General features: G+C 34.0%; 1 protein-coding gene across 5 annotated transcripts in view; it reads right to left on the bottom strand.

Moving 5' to 3' along the window:
* Nucleotides 1–679: 679 nt before the first annotated feature.
* The window catches only part of LOC149805273 (uncharacterized), a 107039-nt gene continuing 90512 nt past the window's right edge, over nucleotides 680–17206 (bottom strand). For all 5 annotated transcript variants that reach the window (XM_089949008.1, XM_089949022.1, XM_089949010.1 and 2 more), the window contains 2 exons: nucleotides 8002–8153; nucleotides 680–5893 (listed from right to left, as the gene is read on the bottom strand). In XM_089949008.1, the coding sequence (XP_089805134.1) occupies nucleotides 5776–5893; nucleotides 8002–8153 (270 nt within the window). In that variant the 3' untranslated portion in view covers nucleotides 680–5775. The remainder of the gene's footprint in view (nucleotides 5894–8001; nucleotides 8154–17206) is intronic.

The raw sequence follows: 17206 nt of genomic DNA, 5'->3' as shown, positions 1-17206 counted from the left end.
AAACAAATCCATAATGCTTGACATTTTAAATCCATTTACTTGATAAATCTATGAATTCAATTATAGGTAACATACCGGTATATAAATAGTTTAGAATAATCTGACTCACAATATCCTGTACAAATAAGCAACGGACAGTCTACATTTTTGTCTAGCAGAAATAAACAATGAAAGTCCACATTTTTGTGATTGACAGTATCCAATAAATGTCACTATCCAATGTCAACTTGTACTAAATCCAAGAATTCATCCTTATTGTCTGATAAAGTTCTTAAATCCTCCATCATCAACTACTCATGGCAAATTATCGTCTAATCATAAAAACTGTTCTACTCCATTTTCTTGGCTTCACTGTCATATGCGAGTGCTTATGCAGAGATTGAGTTTGGGCTCTATAAGTAACACTTTGATTGTACAATATGTGAAATCTATTAAATGATTCAGCTGAACACATGTCATTTGTGCGGAAAGATCCCAGGAAGTTCAAATAACCACCCTCTATTACCTGGCACTGAGCAAGTATCAAACATGTGGCACAAACAAAGGGTTGTCACATGGGAAATTAAAGAGGGTGTTGCCTTTACAAGTTAAAAGGATTAAGGTTAAAAGTTCATTGGAAGACATGGGAAAGATCTCTTGGAAATAAAATCTATCTTATGGAAAAGGAAAACAATACAACTTAAATCAAAACTTTTATTGCATTAAATACAGTGTTTATACAGTAAAAAAACAAAAATTCATACAAATACAGGTTGTTAGAACTTGCATGAAAATAGAAACTATATACCTGCTAGTAAACATCCAAGGTAAACAGCATTGACAGACACCTCATTTTTGTGGTTGATGGCATTTAATTTCCCTGTAATATTTTAAAATTATTAAAATCCAAATAACTGTAGACAGAAGTATTGTGCAACGAATACAGTGGTCCCCCTCTTGAATGGCCCCCCTGACCAGCGGCCACCCGCTCCTTACGGCCAGAATCCATTGGCACCGACGAGTTTGTGTTCAAAAGTACCTCTCGCGAAAGGCCACCTGGCTAACGCGACCAGCATATTAGTGCAATAATATAAAATTTACCCCTCACAAGCAGCCGCATTTTATTTAAATATGTATCCAGAACCAATATTTTATTCATAATGTGTGTTCAGTAATCCGATTTCTGTTTCCCGATGTCAGGTTTTCGTTACTGAAAGAAGTGTTGAGTAAAGTACATGTACCACTAAGGTTAATATTATATCATTTACGCCTCATGAGAAGCCAAATTTATTCCATAAAAACTGAGAGAGACTGAAATTTTAATCCATACAAACGGGTAAGTACATGTAATCCAATTAGCCTTACTGCTGTGTTATCATAAGATGTCCAGTTTAGTCACTCTGATAATTGTTAAGATGACAATTATTGAACAGTAGTAACAGGTGAGAAGTGGCAGTATCGATGTACAATACCCAAGTCAGCAGGAAAATGGTTTGACAGCCTTTATGGCTTCCCTTAGTAAGATGCTGAGCTTGTTCACTTTGATAATTAGTGGCTATTACTACTGACAATAATTGTCAAAATTACAAATCCTAACGGCTGTGAGGTCAAATCTGCGTGACGTTAATGGTACATATCGAAGCCCTTTTGGCTTCTCTCACTTAGTGTAAAGAAATGTATAAAAACAATAGGGTACCAGACTGCGACTAACGAATCACGTGACAAGATCACTTCCTTTAAAAACACACGGCAATTTGTTTAGATGCATACAAAATTGTTTTATCAGTATTGTAGTTGGCAACATGAATAACTTACTGCAAAAAGATCAACATGTCATGGAGGAAAAGAAAAAATCTCAGTTTAGAAGAGAAAGTGAAATTAATTCACCTGACTGAAGGGGGGGGGGGGTCGACGATCCTTGCAGAAAACTGATGTCGGAAAGACTCAGATGAACAATATCGTGAAAGATAATGAAACAATTCTGCAGAAGTGGGAAGGTGAAATGGACGGAGAAAGGAAGATTGTTTGAGCCAGGAGACGTTTGTATCCTGATCGGAATGACAAGAAAAGCAACAATTTTGTCAGCTGAATTGGGATGTGACGACTTTACCGCAAGTAACGGATGGTTGCACAGATTTCAAGTGCGACACAATATTAAGTGTTCTGTCCTTAGTGGAGAATCAGCTGATGTTAATAATGAAGTTGTCGACGATTGGAACAAAAGACTAAACGATATATGCAGGGGATATGACAGCAAGGATATTTTTAATTGTGGCGAGACTGGTTCGTGTTTTAGACTGTTACCAACAAAGTGACAGATGATGTGATCTGTAACATAATTATAAAGACAGTTTTAAAACTATATCAATGGTTATTCATAGCATTCTTTTGAAAATGATGACACAGTTTGTTTTACATTTATTTCACAACATGCATGTGATTTTTTAATGAAAATATTAAATGTTTTAGAATTAAATGTATTTGTGACTTCATATGTATTTACCATTCACATTTGTCATCCCCCTCTAGAAAGGCCACCCTCATTATAAGGCCACTTCCCTGCTGCATTAGGGGTGGCCTTATAAGAGGGGGACTACTGTACTGTAATGAAATGGATAAACATGTTGCATACCATATATACATTTATGAATGGGAAAAGTGGCATAAAAACATAAAAATATCTAAATTCACAGTATATTGTGTGTACTTCTGACACCTCGTTTCCAATATCATCCCTAGATTTTTCAGTTATTTTTTTGTATGTTCCCTACTCTGCTTGAATCAAATTTTCAGCAAAAAGGATCAACTTATTACAAGCAGATATTGTACAGGTGTATACATACAGTGGTTCCCCTCTTATACGGCCACCCCTTCTGCACCGGGAAAGTGGCCTTATAAAATGGATGGACTTTCCCCGAGAGAGAGAAAATTTTTTTTGTGAGAAGTATATGTAAAGTACGTAGTAAGAAAGCTACATACTTAAAAGCATTTAATGTCTTCATTTAAAAGTAACATTAATTATTAAAAGGTTCTTCTTGTTATAATAATAGACTTATTTCAACTGAATATACATTAATAGTTCTTATTCTTGACTTAAGTGTGATATGCGAGGGGGTATTGTTGTCATCCACCTTGTAAAACCATTCAAAGATTATTCAAGTCTTTTAAACATAAAATTGTTTCGTCCGAGTCTTTTCTACATACAATTGTTCGGCAAGTCCCCCCTCCCCAAATGTCGTTGAGTAGAATAACAGACCTTCTTCTAAAATAATAGTTTCCGATTATGTGATGACATGTTAATGTTTGGTAATGATTTATTTGGATGTTGCTAACTGTAAGTGATTCAATTATGCAGATGAAACTTTGTTAATTGGACAAAATGCATTCTTTGTAAAGGAAGCCATAAATGTGTTGTCACGTGATTTTTCGGTTTTGTCTGTACTTTGTTTGTTCAAGCTTAATTTCTGTGTGTGTTAATGCACAAAATCTAATTTTAGCCTATGCCTACCCTGTTATGATGACAATTATGTCTGGTTGTAACCATCAAAGAGAAGAACTCGACAGATATGTGAAGCCCAAAACTCTATCATAACATTGTTAAGCCCATTTCCTGTAAATGTCGGCTTTTATAGACAATGATACAATAGTAATCTTATTGTTACATGCACTTTAGTCAATACTTCTTTCAGTAACTGAAACTTAACATTGAGAGACATGTATAGCTGCCAACCTTCCAGGCTCACAATTAGTGAAAATAGGGATAAAAAGTCGTAAATTTCGACACGAATTAGTGAAAAATACCATGACAATAACTCCATCCACTCTGACCACTCCATCCACTCTGACCGTCAATACTACAATATATCAAAATTCCAGTTAGGTCCTCAGTTTCTCTCAAAAGCATTTGTAAAGCTACTCTTATACATATAGATTAAAATAGGCTAAAATGCTTGCTACCCGGCCAACTGTACTAATCGGCCGTAGCTCTACTAATATCGCGACCAGCAGTACCGGACCGTTTCAGCAACTGCGAATATCAAGACTAGCGCTTAACGGGAAATCAGTTATTTTATTAAAGATATAAAATAATTGAGGATTGGAGAATTCGTGAATTTTTGGCTTGTGGCATGAATCCGTGAATCGCTGAAAAAGTCGTGAAATTCACACCAAATTCGTGAGGGTTGGCAGCTATGGACAGGTATCGACAGTAGAGATAATCTGATTATTTACCTTATGTAACAATATGAATTAATTACAGGTTCTGTATACATCTGAAAAACAAAGTGGCTGCTCATGAGGGGAACATTTTACATTTTTGTACTAATATGCTGAGGGGTGGCCATTCTTGAGGGGTACTTTTGAATACAAACCCGTCTCTGCCAAGAGATTCTGGCCATAAGAAGTGAGTGGCCTCTGGTCAGGGGGGCTGTTCAACAGGGGGACTACTGTATATCCAGATTTCACAGCATTTGACCATGGCTTGATATGGTTCTAGAGTTAAGAAAAATCCCTGAGAAAAGCTTCGACATGGATACAATAAGGATAAATGGTATAGTAACTACAAAAGATGGGGTAAATGCTACAATGATACAGGAATCACAATGCTATTGTAAGAACATTTTCCAGGCAATGACAGTAAAAACAACTGTCTTACACATTTATTAAGGTTTTTAAATGCATACAGTGATAAAATCTGACTGTGCCCCTTGTGACTGAACTGCAGATTTAATCGAGAGACATGAAAATTATCCAAGTTTCATGTGTGCATCTCAAAGGACTTTATAGTAAAGTACTGAAATGGGGAAGAAACTGATTTTTGCTTTGAAAAGAAAACCATTACTGTGATACATGATACGTCATCAAAGAAAAGATCATAGTTGCACCATTGTTCATCCCTGAACCTCACATAAGATGTAGATCAGAAACAAAAGCAACAAATACAGACCCCCAGGCGCAATTTAGATGTGCATTTTCATATTATTTTGTAAGTACCAGATTACCCTTAAATGTTTTTTTTTATATCCCTTTCCTGGGTATCATGCATGTTTAAATGACACAACCATATTAATCAATTATGATATATCTAATATGAAGGCATAGCCCCACTTAATTTTTTTAAACATGGCAATAATTATAAAGACTTTAGAACTGCATGTTCAACATCAAATTTTGTGATCTGTTGACAATCAAATATATCTGCAACTACTGAAAAAGTCCATTTACAATATCTTACTAAACTAGGTCAGCATAACTACACAATGTATTTACTTACATTTCTCTTTCTTTAAACAAAATCTTGTTCACAAGATGTGTCAATTTGACACATATACCCCACCCAATATCACGTAAACTAGATTCAGTAGGTGAGTGCAGAGTTTCAAGTCTACCTAAGGCTACAATTTGTTAGAATTTTGCCAGAAAATGATGGAAATGAGATTTGAATTGGGTCCTTCTAAAATAAAGACTCTGACATTGAATTTGATTCATTAACTCCTTCAACAGATTTAAAGTGGAAAAAAATTCACAACAGATTTATTTAGAGACTTATAAAGTAATTCTAATAGGTGCAGTGTGAACAGAATTCAAATTTTGTTCTCATTTTGTGGGAGTTTTGAAGTGACGTTGCAATATGGCACATGTGGATATTTCCCCTGAATAAACAAAATAATGCCCCATTTCAGTACCAAACATCCATTATCTCTGGAATTCCCATATTAGGCATAAACAGAGTTCATCAAGTGAACAGACATATGATAACTCTAGTATATACATGGCAATATTGGCAACATTTTGTCTTCACAAAGCTCCCATTAAGTTCATCATGAAAGCTGTTGCAATTCCTCCAACAAATATGGCAACTGTTGTAGAAATGGACAAGATGCAAAGCAGACCAAACCCTGACAGACCATGACCACTGCAATGAAAGAAATAAAATCTGAAGAATATTATGTTTAAAAAGATTACATTACAGTTTGTTTGGATTATCAATTGTAACTATATTTGCTTTATCATGTCTTGACCAGTTTCTTTCAAATACAAACAACACTTCTACATCAAAAAAATTGCCTGTAACTCTAACACCTGTCAGATATTGATTTTCAATATTTATGTTTCATGTTGTGTCATAGAAGCAGTGATTATATATAATGGAATGCAAGCCGAAACTTTCATGCAAAAAAACCACGAGGATTTTGGTAAACATGAGCTGTCAAGATACCCTATCACTGTGATACTAGTCAGTATTGTAGTCGAGCGTGGCCATTTTGTGATGTCCCCTTGTACATTGCAATGCTTGTTACCCATTCGTGTATTTTGTACAACAATACAAGGTTTTAAAATTAAATTACCTGTACAAACATTAGAAGATGAGAATAATATATTTGAGTAGGTTTGTCACGACTGATCATATTGTCTAATACTATGTTAAATTAGAGGAATTAAAACACCGAGTTGTGTGTATTACTGTCGTGAGGTCATGTTCTGACAGCATGGTCAATTTGGATTGGCTGATCGATTGCAATACCCACCAATCCATGCTTTGTTTACCACAATGCTTACACGTGCCAAACTTGTATATAAAGAGCGTCGTTGTTCCAAGTTGGGGACAGATGGGGTAGGAAGATAAGGTAGCAGAGGGATAGAGGAAAGGGTTGGTGAAGATTAAGATCTTGAATAGAGAGTGTTTAAGTCAGGAAAAATGAGAGAGGTAATTTCTGAAAAGGAAAATTTAATAATTTAAATTTTGAAGAATAATTTGGAACTTAGACTTTAAACTACAAGTTCTCATAAGCAGACGAATTTTCTACACATGAATTTCGGAATCCAAATTTAGATTTCAAAATTCAAAACTTATTTCAAACAACATAATTTGCTCACAATATTATATATTTTAACACTCAGGCTAAGTTTTAGTAAATTATGAACTGGTTTTAGCTAATTGAGATATATAAACTATGGTTCTATCTACTGGTATATTTTTATACGTAAAACTTGAATCTGTAAACTGGTAAAAAGGGTATAGTTCTGTTTCACAGATGAGAAATGATTAAATAAATTTGTCCTGGATTTTTAATCTTTCTTTATTGTTGATTTTATCTCTATTGCTAAAGTCAGACGAACCCTTGTAGCTTCAAGGTCTGAAAAAGAAAACTAAAATCCTGAGTAATTTTCCAGACCCATGTGGTTACAGTATCTTTAGTTAGTGTTGAATAGATACCCAAAAGAAGGTGTTTTTTAAAAAGCCTTTTCTTAAGATAATAAATAACACAGTCATATATTAAAGGGTTCAAAATTAACTTTCAAAACTTGCTGTCCTTTTAGGTTAGCAGCTACTGAAACAAACATAAAAAGAATTCTTTAGAAGTTGTAGTCCACTCTGAAAACTTTTGTTTGAGACTCCAATGGAGGTGCAATTTCAAACATTGAATACATACAAATAAACAATCTAACTGCAGATCTTTTTTTCCACAACATTTTTGTAAGATATTTAAGGTAATTACTTTTTTCTAAGACAATATATAGTCTATAACAATGGTTCCCAAACTTTTCGATCATGAGGACCCCTTCTTCTTAACTTTAAAATATTTCATGGATTCCCACATGCTAATTGTTCTTTTAGACTCCCTTGGAATAAACCTGTGGCCCCCAAGATGGGGACCACTGGTTTGAACAAGAGTTCTACAGCTATGTATTGTCTGTAAACTGTACTTTCAAAAACCTTAACACACAATCTCAATACTACTGCCTTCTTAGAAAGGTGAAATCGATGTTTCTCTAACCAATATTATCAACTCACTTTTCATTCCAGAATTATGATGGTAGGTGGTCTTCAGATGGTTTGGAAAGACATTTTCAAACATTCCACCACCCATCAAATGTTAATTGGACTGGTAAACATAAATGATTAAACACCATTATTATATAATTACAACAAGTGTATTCTGATCCTCCACTTCCTCCTTAAAATTTATGGAAAGCCATGACCATAAATGCAAATATTTATTTATTATATTTTTAATGTACCTTGTACATCCTCCAGCTATCCTAGCACCAAACACAATCAGCAGTCCTCCTAAGAAGGCTCTTGCAGGAGAAACACCAGTCACTACACCATATGAATCAGAGGCTTGTGTGGAGAGATAGGATCCAACAATGGCACTCCCCACATAGAACACCTGGTAAAATGTTATTATAGAATCACTTATCAACCTTGCAATTTTTGAATCTGATAGGTGCTTTAAGTATGCTGATGAAGCAACTAATGTAGTCTTTACAAAACTGCAAAGCCAATGACTGGAGTAACTACCAACATTTTAAAACTCTAAGTAGCCCATTTAAACAGTAAGCAGCTTCAAACCAGTCACTATCAATGGATATTTTAAAACACATGAATATAACACTCTTTTTGACTGACCAAGTGTCAAAATTTGCTACTGTAATTGCACAATATATCAAAAACGGTGATGCCACAAGCTTCCTTGTAGAAACATAAAGATTTACCGAATATACTCACAGATAAATCTACTCTTGCAATCTACACAGCTGCTGTTCTCCCAGTGCATAATGGGATGTCAGATTAGGGCCATATTGTTTGCAGTTGGACTTGACTTATAAGCGAGTATATATGGTGCACTGTAATGGGTTTTTGAGAACATATATAAATGTGTTAGAAAGGATGTAATAATCCTGTGTTTGAGAATGTGCAAACATTAATGAAGGTTTTACTATCCATTATACAGTCTCCATTTGCCAGTTAAACTCTTACTGTATCAATATAACAGCTACTAATAACCTTAAATCCTCAAAAGACTGTTAACCCTGAATTTAATTACAAAAAGACTCAATGATTTTCAAAGAAAAAAATTTGAGAACAAAATGTAACTGCTGCTGTATTATACTGTCAGTGTTTAAAGTTTCTGCAACTGACTGCAACTAAAGTTTCTTCTCCAACTATATTCTAATGAATAATTTAAGCTTAATTTTCTGAAACAAAATCCTAATTCCCAAACATAATAATACAATGGTTTCTTGTTAATAAAAATATTGATTTATCAAAATGTTCACTTACTGCATATTCTCTGTTCTCCTATAAACTTAACATAAGACCACTTTCTAAATCTGACCAAATTAAATCACAACATTTCTTAATTTGCATGAAAATTATTTATTCTTTTCCTAAATGTGAAATAATTTATATATAAAAGTTTCTGCACATATATTTTACACATATCAACCATTTTGTAATAGTGTTCTCTTCTTTATAAGTTATCTTAGCATGGATTTTAGTGCAAGAAATATTTAAAAAATCTGTCTTACTTCTATTTCAGATTTTTGGTATTCTATATGTATTACTTGGCAACTTGCATTTTCTCTACCAACCCAATCTGGAAAACAGATATTAATCTTCAGTGACAATCATTCCATGTAATCATTTTCAAGTGAAATCAATAATAAATAAATATTTTTCCAGCCAATTGTTCCACATTTCATTTTTCAGATGTTTAAAATCAGCTGTGTACCTAGGATGTTCATTTCAATTTGTTTTACCAATCTTCATAAAAATCAGTTTTTTTTCATGCATCCACACCCTTTCAACTTCACGAGAGATCAGCAGGCCCACCACCACCACCACCACAGCCCTCAATCTTCTACTTTTCCAATTTAGACTGCAACTTTGTTTCTCAGTGAAACCCCTGTATATATATTTCATCACCAAGAAGTATATACTGTCATGCCATTATGATGTATCCAACTTTTTTTTTACATCATCCACTTTGTCCATATATTCATGCCGATTCATCTTTGCTAGCAAAGGTTCTGATATAATAATCCTAGCTACACCTTGGCGGATTGAACATATATGGTGCTTTGTTCTAGTGACATATATATGATTTCATGAGTTGCCTCCCTTAGCATGTAATGCCTACTAACCAATAGTGTGGTGCATTGTACATCAGCTAAAAATGGTGGGGGTAATTGACCAAAAGAGGATACTTTGGAAGTTTAACATTGAAAATATGACTATGTACCAGAGGGAAGCCATTACAGGTGTATCTGAGTGAGAGGTATTTGTGCAAACATGGACTGGCACTGAAAAATTGTTTATTCATCAGTCCATTCAAGTTGTGTGCTCCCCTTGTCTCAATCATGTAGGAACAGTGTTCAAATTTGAACAACTTAATTTTGATTGGATGCAGTAGCTTGCAGCTGCATCCAACAAAATTCACAGACGTGAAGCACAGAAATATATGCACAGATAGGGTTATCACATCAGAACTTGGCTAGTGAAGATGGTGCTTGTTATGATAAAATTTTATAGTAAGTAATAAAAACAGTATATGTATTTATATATTTGAAATTTGTTTGACATTGTTAGACACTGATAATATCGTGGGATCTGGTAGCTTGTGCTAATTGCAAATTAGATAATGTAATAAACATTTGTGTGATATCTCTTGTGGATTTGTTGGCTTGGTGTAGACAACTCACAAACTTTTTGGCAACTTGGCAAAAACAATCTCCCACCTTAGATATCAAACAGTATAAAAACAACTCTGATTTTCAAAAAATTTTTATATTGATCTTAAGCATAACATATCACTGTAGCTTGTAACTAAAAATATTGTTGGAAAACCAGAATCACAACTATTCAACACACTGACCTTCTTCCATGACAATTATTACTGTTTCCATAGAAATTAATACACAAGAAAGACAAAACTTTATAAATTAAAATGTGAATTTTTGTTTAAAAAACTCTGACATGTACTATATACATGAGTCTTCTGAAGAGACTGACACTCTACTAGCCAAAAAGAATTTCCATGAATTCAAGACAATACCATTTCAACATTTTAACTACTGAGTGCTAAGGTGCTGTACATGTATCACAGGTGACAGAAAATCCATGTTTCCATGATGGAAATTAATCCATCCACACTATTTTCCACCATAGGCAAACTATAGTGGTTGTGACTTATAGTGGATTAGATAAAGTTTTACTGCCCCAATTAGAAAGTCATAGTGATTATGTCATTGTGGAACTTACCTGTCAGCTGTCAGTCACCGCTGACAGTGCTGAATGCTATTTTTAAGCAGTACATAATGCTGTTTAATATTCAAGGAATCACCCACTAAAATGCATTCACATATGTGTATTGTGAGAGAAAAAAGATAAATTTCTAAGCAAGAATCACCCACTAAAATGCATTCACATATGTGTATTGTGAGAGAAAAAAGATAAATTTCTAAGCAAGGAATCCCATGAGAATATTTAGGTCCTTCACAAAATATAAAAGCTTAGTGACACTGTGATTTTAATAATCAAGACTGAGATTCAGTTTTCAAACAAACAATAAGAAAGTGTCAAAAGAAAGATGTTGAAATAATATGTAACATGACTCACTACAGACTTTTTAATCAGTTATTAAAATAAACAATGTGATAAAAAGTGTGATTTGCTCGGAGAGGGGTCATTTCCCTAGTCACTTTTAAATTGTTTGCTTGATATATTTCCACACAATGAAAATGTATGTAATGCTATGCAAAATACAACTTCTTGACCATATACACATCCATGAGGCACAGTGTTCTCAAGATCTTGATACATGTTTGCTTTACCACAGTCCTTTAATTTGTACTCAGACTCTACTATACACAACGCTAATTATGCATCAACCAAGAGCTCAAACAAATGTTCTTAAGATTCCTGGTTTAGTCAACTGTCAAGTTTAATACTGACAAAAAAACAGGTAATGAAAAAAAGCATGACCACTTAAATAATTTTGGTAGTAGACACCATTATATCATCTTAACACATTAACCCTTAGCAACGACTTAATGGGGCAGGAGGTAGTAGCCTACTGCCGAGCTCTGTAGCGCCATGGTCATGCATGATACACTAAAGTGGGTGGTATTATAGAAAGGCAGACAGATGTAGCTCTACAATGATACCAAATAATCTGGAATATCTAGTTGCACTACAAAATACAGATAAAAAAAACTCATTTTTTGGACCAGACTTTTTTCTACCCAAAATTTGCCTATGGTCGGAATGCGATTTTATGTCCGGATTTTAGACTTTTTGGTCTCAGAACTAAGGCAAACCGGTATGAACTGCAAACAGACAGATGAGCCTTTGCAAACAGTAGGATAAGATGGGCATTTGGAATAAAGAGTGGTCTCCATACAAAAATAATGACTCCGTCAAGCAAAAAAAAAAAAAAAAAAAAAAAAATCCAACTTTTACTCTTCTGCCAATGAAAAACAATGTTTCTAACACAACTAGGCAGTATGTTATTGAAAGATCACCGGGGATTTGGTGTTTTCGGATCTATTCAGAAATAGCTTTCAAAATGTGTTTCCTACTCAATTTTCAGGCGAAAATGACAAAAGGCTCCAGGGGTTAATGTGTTAAGAAATTGAACAGCAATATCTACTATTATGCAAACTTTGTTGTGAAATAAATATCTGCTGTAGATACAACTGTAATTACTGAACAAAAAACAGCCTCTACTTTTTGTATGTTGGTTTCATTTTATCTTCATATATGTAGAATTTCTGCATCATATCTATTACTAAGATAAGGTTGCTAAGGTTATAAAATCTTATCTCTAACTGCATTGGTTACTATTAATACATGGCTTCATATTTTTAATGGCTTTGAACAGTTATCCCTGGTGGAATTTCTTTATCTACAATGAACTGTAGGTAGAAGAGGCTTTGGCTTCAAACAGGTTATGTGCAACTCCCTCCAGGGCATAGACTGGGTAGATGATAGATGGAACATAGGTTGCACATGGCTGGCTTCAAAAGTTGTTAGTCCAAATTATTTCCTATTTAATGTGAACCTTTCATGTCAATTCTAGACTTGTTGCATATGTTCATTTTTATTAATGCAGCAACGCTGGCTCCTTTGACTTTCAGTCTATTATATTTCTCAATCTTTTAGTTTGTTTATGTTAATTATGACCACGCTAGACTATATAACCAAACTATAAATAACATGAAAATAAGAAAAGCACAATAATAGCATGTTAATAACCCAATTAATTACATACATTCTATTTTTAAATACAAAAAGCATTGGTAGGCAGCAATTTAAGTCTTTACTTATTATGATTAAAGAGTGGTATTAAAATTTTATTTCTTTTTTTTTTCATGGCTGTTCCAGTAAAACATATACCCCCCGGGGGGAAGGCACTTTCAAATTCAACCAACCCACAACAAAAGCAATTTTAAAAAATTATGATCCACCGTCAGATGTGTTTTAATCGAGAAACACTGCCCCCTACAGAAGTATATTTTTTAAACATAATTTCTGGCTATGGGTTAGTGGGCGGTAGAAGCGATTTTAATATTGAGTTGGGGACAGAAGCGATTTAAATGACAGCTGGCTGTAGGTAATCTACTGAATTCATATAATCTACTGCATATTTTTATTTGTATTCACTCATTATAATCAGTCTTTTGTCCTTTTGTTTGTTTGTCTGTCAGCCAGGTATATCTCGGATACTGTGAAATCACAGATTTTCATGGTGGCTTATTATTTGTAGACGTCATTGATCAGTCCCTAATACCTACTAATTTAACATCCATGAATACAGATTTTATAATAGATATTTCTATTCTAATACAGAAATCATGAATTTGTATCCTTACTAAACTGTGTTTCCTAAAGTGATCAGTATGTCCTGCTATTTTTCTTTGTTCTCAGGCATGCTGCTTTTGATTAGAATAATAGTTAAATCTTGTATTGTTTTAAATGTGTGGTCAGATTCTATGATTCATTGTCATTATATTTTCCAATAAATGTTTTGGTAGACTTATATGATTTGTCAGAAGAAAAAAAACAATGATGCCTGTGGAAGTGATGTTGCATCATTTGTCTACTTTTACACTGTATCATTTCTTGTAAGAACATCTTTTTCAGTTACCGATGTCTTATTTTTACGCCTTGTTGCAGGACTAATATACAGTTATAAAAAAATACAGCAAGTCAAACATTTTTGTATCACAGATTTTAAAAAATGGATGAAAGTGGAGGAATCATTTTTCCCAGAGCACTCATAAAATCAATGTCATTGCAGTTAACTGTATTGTCAACAGCATCATAATCATCACTGATGGCCTAGCAGTAACATTCTGCACTTTCAATCCAGTTGTCACTGGTTCTATCTCCCACTTCTAGTCTTTCATATGAGACTTATACCTATGGCCTGAGGGGCTTTCATGGCAGAGTGGTTTAAGATGCTTGTCTTGTGATACAGAACTGAGGGGCTTCCATGGCAGTGGTACAAGATGCTTGTCATGTGATTACTTGCCTCCAGTGTGCTAATGAGAATGTTGCCAGTTACTTGTGGAAGGTCAGTGGTTCTACATAAGTGGTGTTTGGTGTCTCAAAAGGACTTGGATTTTCTTCAGCAGTAAAACTGGCTGCCATATATAGTCTTTCGGGGTTCTTCCTCCACCTAATATATTGTAAAAAAAATCATCAAAAAACCCCAAATCAAACCACACTGAATCAACCAACTAATCAACTGTGGCAACAGCAGCAAAGGTACTAGTCAATCATTTTTGCCACAGCTGTATGAGTTTATAACCTTTGACTCTGGTAATTTTTGTAGACCTTAGAATATTGTCAATTATGCCTTTCTGACAGTTACCTAAACGTCATCATCAGTTGGTGCAAATGAAATTTTCATGGTGAGCATATGAGATGGAAAAGTCTGCAGCAATCCTGCATCCCACACTGCCGAAAAGTTTACATTTTAGCTCACTTAAATTTTCTCTTAACAATGTTCATTGTTCTAACTAGAACGGTTATAACTTATTCAAGCTATATTCACCAATATCTGATGATATGCATCTGTAATAAATATTTGTAACAAAGTATGAGAATGCATCAATGTTTTTCAATGATGCATTTGAACTGAACAACAACCATAATCAACAAACCAAGAAATAAAATTATTCACATCTCTCAGGCAGATGTAGGGCATAATCATAATCTGCCAAAATATTTTTAATTTTTTAAATTTGCCAAATATTTTTTCCAACCTTACTGATTCAGTGGACATATGACCAGAATGGGCAGAAACAGACCAGAAGGTTAAAATCAATTTAATACATCTTTTAAGTAGCTAAATTCATATTGGTTTAGTTAACTGTACACCCGTTATTGTCTTCCTTTTGATGAAATTTCTTACTGAAGCTAAGAAAATAATGTTGCACACATAAAAAAAGAGGCACACTTCTACTCATTATTGTTTTTATTATACTTCTCCATCCCAGTCTGTTCTTATGATTTTCTCCCCCCACATACAGTTTGTCTTGTTTAGAATATGTATCTAAATTTCTCAATTACTTTTCCTACTACTATACAAATGTTCTGTGAAAATGCATATCAGTGTGAAACACAATGGGGAGACTAAATCCAAGATTGAAAACCTCTACATTTCTGGATGTATTCTGCTTGGATTCCATATTTCTGCTCAAAACTCAAGAGTTCAGGACTCTGCACTAATTTAGTTCCCACTGTAAATTTGTGCAAACACCACGATATTAAAATTCAGTAACTTAAAATTTTGAGTGCTCATGATCAAATTTATATCAGTACAGACACATCTATGACGACAGCTTTGTGAAGACAAGAAAACATAACAGCCGCACCATTTTCTGGATCGTTACAAATTTGAAATGTGTGCTTTCAATACTGCACCAAAGAGTCAGCTGCTGATTTCAGTAATGAGTCGTCCAAACTCTGGTCTGTAAAGGGATGGAAATTATGTTAATAAAACAATGTCCCTCACTTTTTTCAGTTACAAGTAGGACAAGCTCTCAAAAGATTTTTTAAACTAAAATCTTATTTTCATTATCAACCATCAGGGACAAACACATATATACTTTATCTTCACTGATTTATAGTATGGTTCTCATTATTTCACATCTGTAGTAATGTGAGTCTTTGAACAACTCTCAATGGTTGTAAGCCTTTTTCGACCATGCTGAATGACCACACTGTAAGATAATGTTCAAGTAACAGAAATAGCATGGGATAACCAGAGACCAATAAAACTGAATAGTCAAATTATCTCCTCTGCAGGATGCTGCCAGGATTTCAGGATATACTCTAAGTTTTGTGTGTGTGTGATCTCCAATGAGGAAGTGGTGGTGGTGGGAATAGCCATTGTTAAATATCTCCCTAACACTTAAATATCTGTCACTCTTTCTTACTGTTCCACTCTGTTACAGCTCTACTGAAATCAAAATTCTCGAAGAGATGTCATCTCTAGTTGTATAGCGATTATTACTGTGATGTCATTGGGCATGGTCACGTGGTTGTGGTGGGGTCTTGGTTGGGTTGGCATAAGGACTATAGGCTTACTCCATATTTGACAGCTAATTATGATGTTGTCAAAAGAATTAAAAAAGTTCTAGCTATTCAATTGGACTCGGATACTTGATTCATAGTCAATGAACAGGTTCTAAAATTGATGTGTTTATTTTGGAGCTATGTTCCTCCATCACATTCAAGATTTGGATATACCAAAGGTGAAATTGGTACAGTTGCAGCCTAAACTACTATTGTGGCTACTTCAAATGTTATTTAATGTGAGACTTGAATGCAAGAACTCGTAGCTTCAGTGATTGTTGGGTTTAAAAAATTAATTTCTTCTCAAACAACTCAATTTGATGCAGATTACATTGTTTTTTAATGATACGGTGAGAATTCTTGATGTGTAAAAATTGTGCAAGAAATGAACAACATCAGATCAGAAAATTACTACCACTGGGAAAATAATGAAAGGAATATACAGAAACAATGATATAATTATTTAAGTAGAATATATGGTGACAACATGAGCACTAGTTCTACAACTTTGTGCAAAATACATCTTGTACGACTATTCTGTTGTTTCTAACAGCACTGTAATATGGCAGTAATTTCTGTCAAATTTTTACTTTAGTCCCTTGCTAATTAATAGTTTTAGATTTTACAACACTAAGCACATTTTACCTTTTGACAATAATACATCATTACAAATATTTAGATTGCAAGAAAATAGAAGTTACAATTTTATTAAAAGCACTGGTATCAGTAAAACTAAAGGAGATGTTTAAAAAAAAGAATCAGGATGAACAGATTAGTACTGTAGTAAAGAATCCATTTATCAGAATGACATCAAGTATTTTTTCATCAATTTCACCATCAGTTAATGATACTGCT

The sequence above is a fragment of the Sinohyriopsis cumingii genome, chromosome 2, assembly GCF_028554795.1.
Source record: "Sinohyriopsis cumingii isolate HCF-2022 chromosome 2, ASM2855479v2, whole genome shotgun sequence".
In the NCBI taxonomy this organism is placed as follows: domain Eukaryota; kingdom Metazoa; phylum Mollusca; class Bivalvia; order Unionida; family Unionidae; genus Sinohyriopsis; species Sinohyriopsis cumingii.
This window is presented reverse-complemented; position numbering and strand designations above follow the sequence as displayed.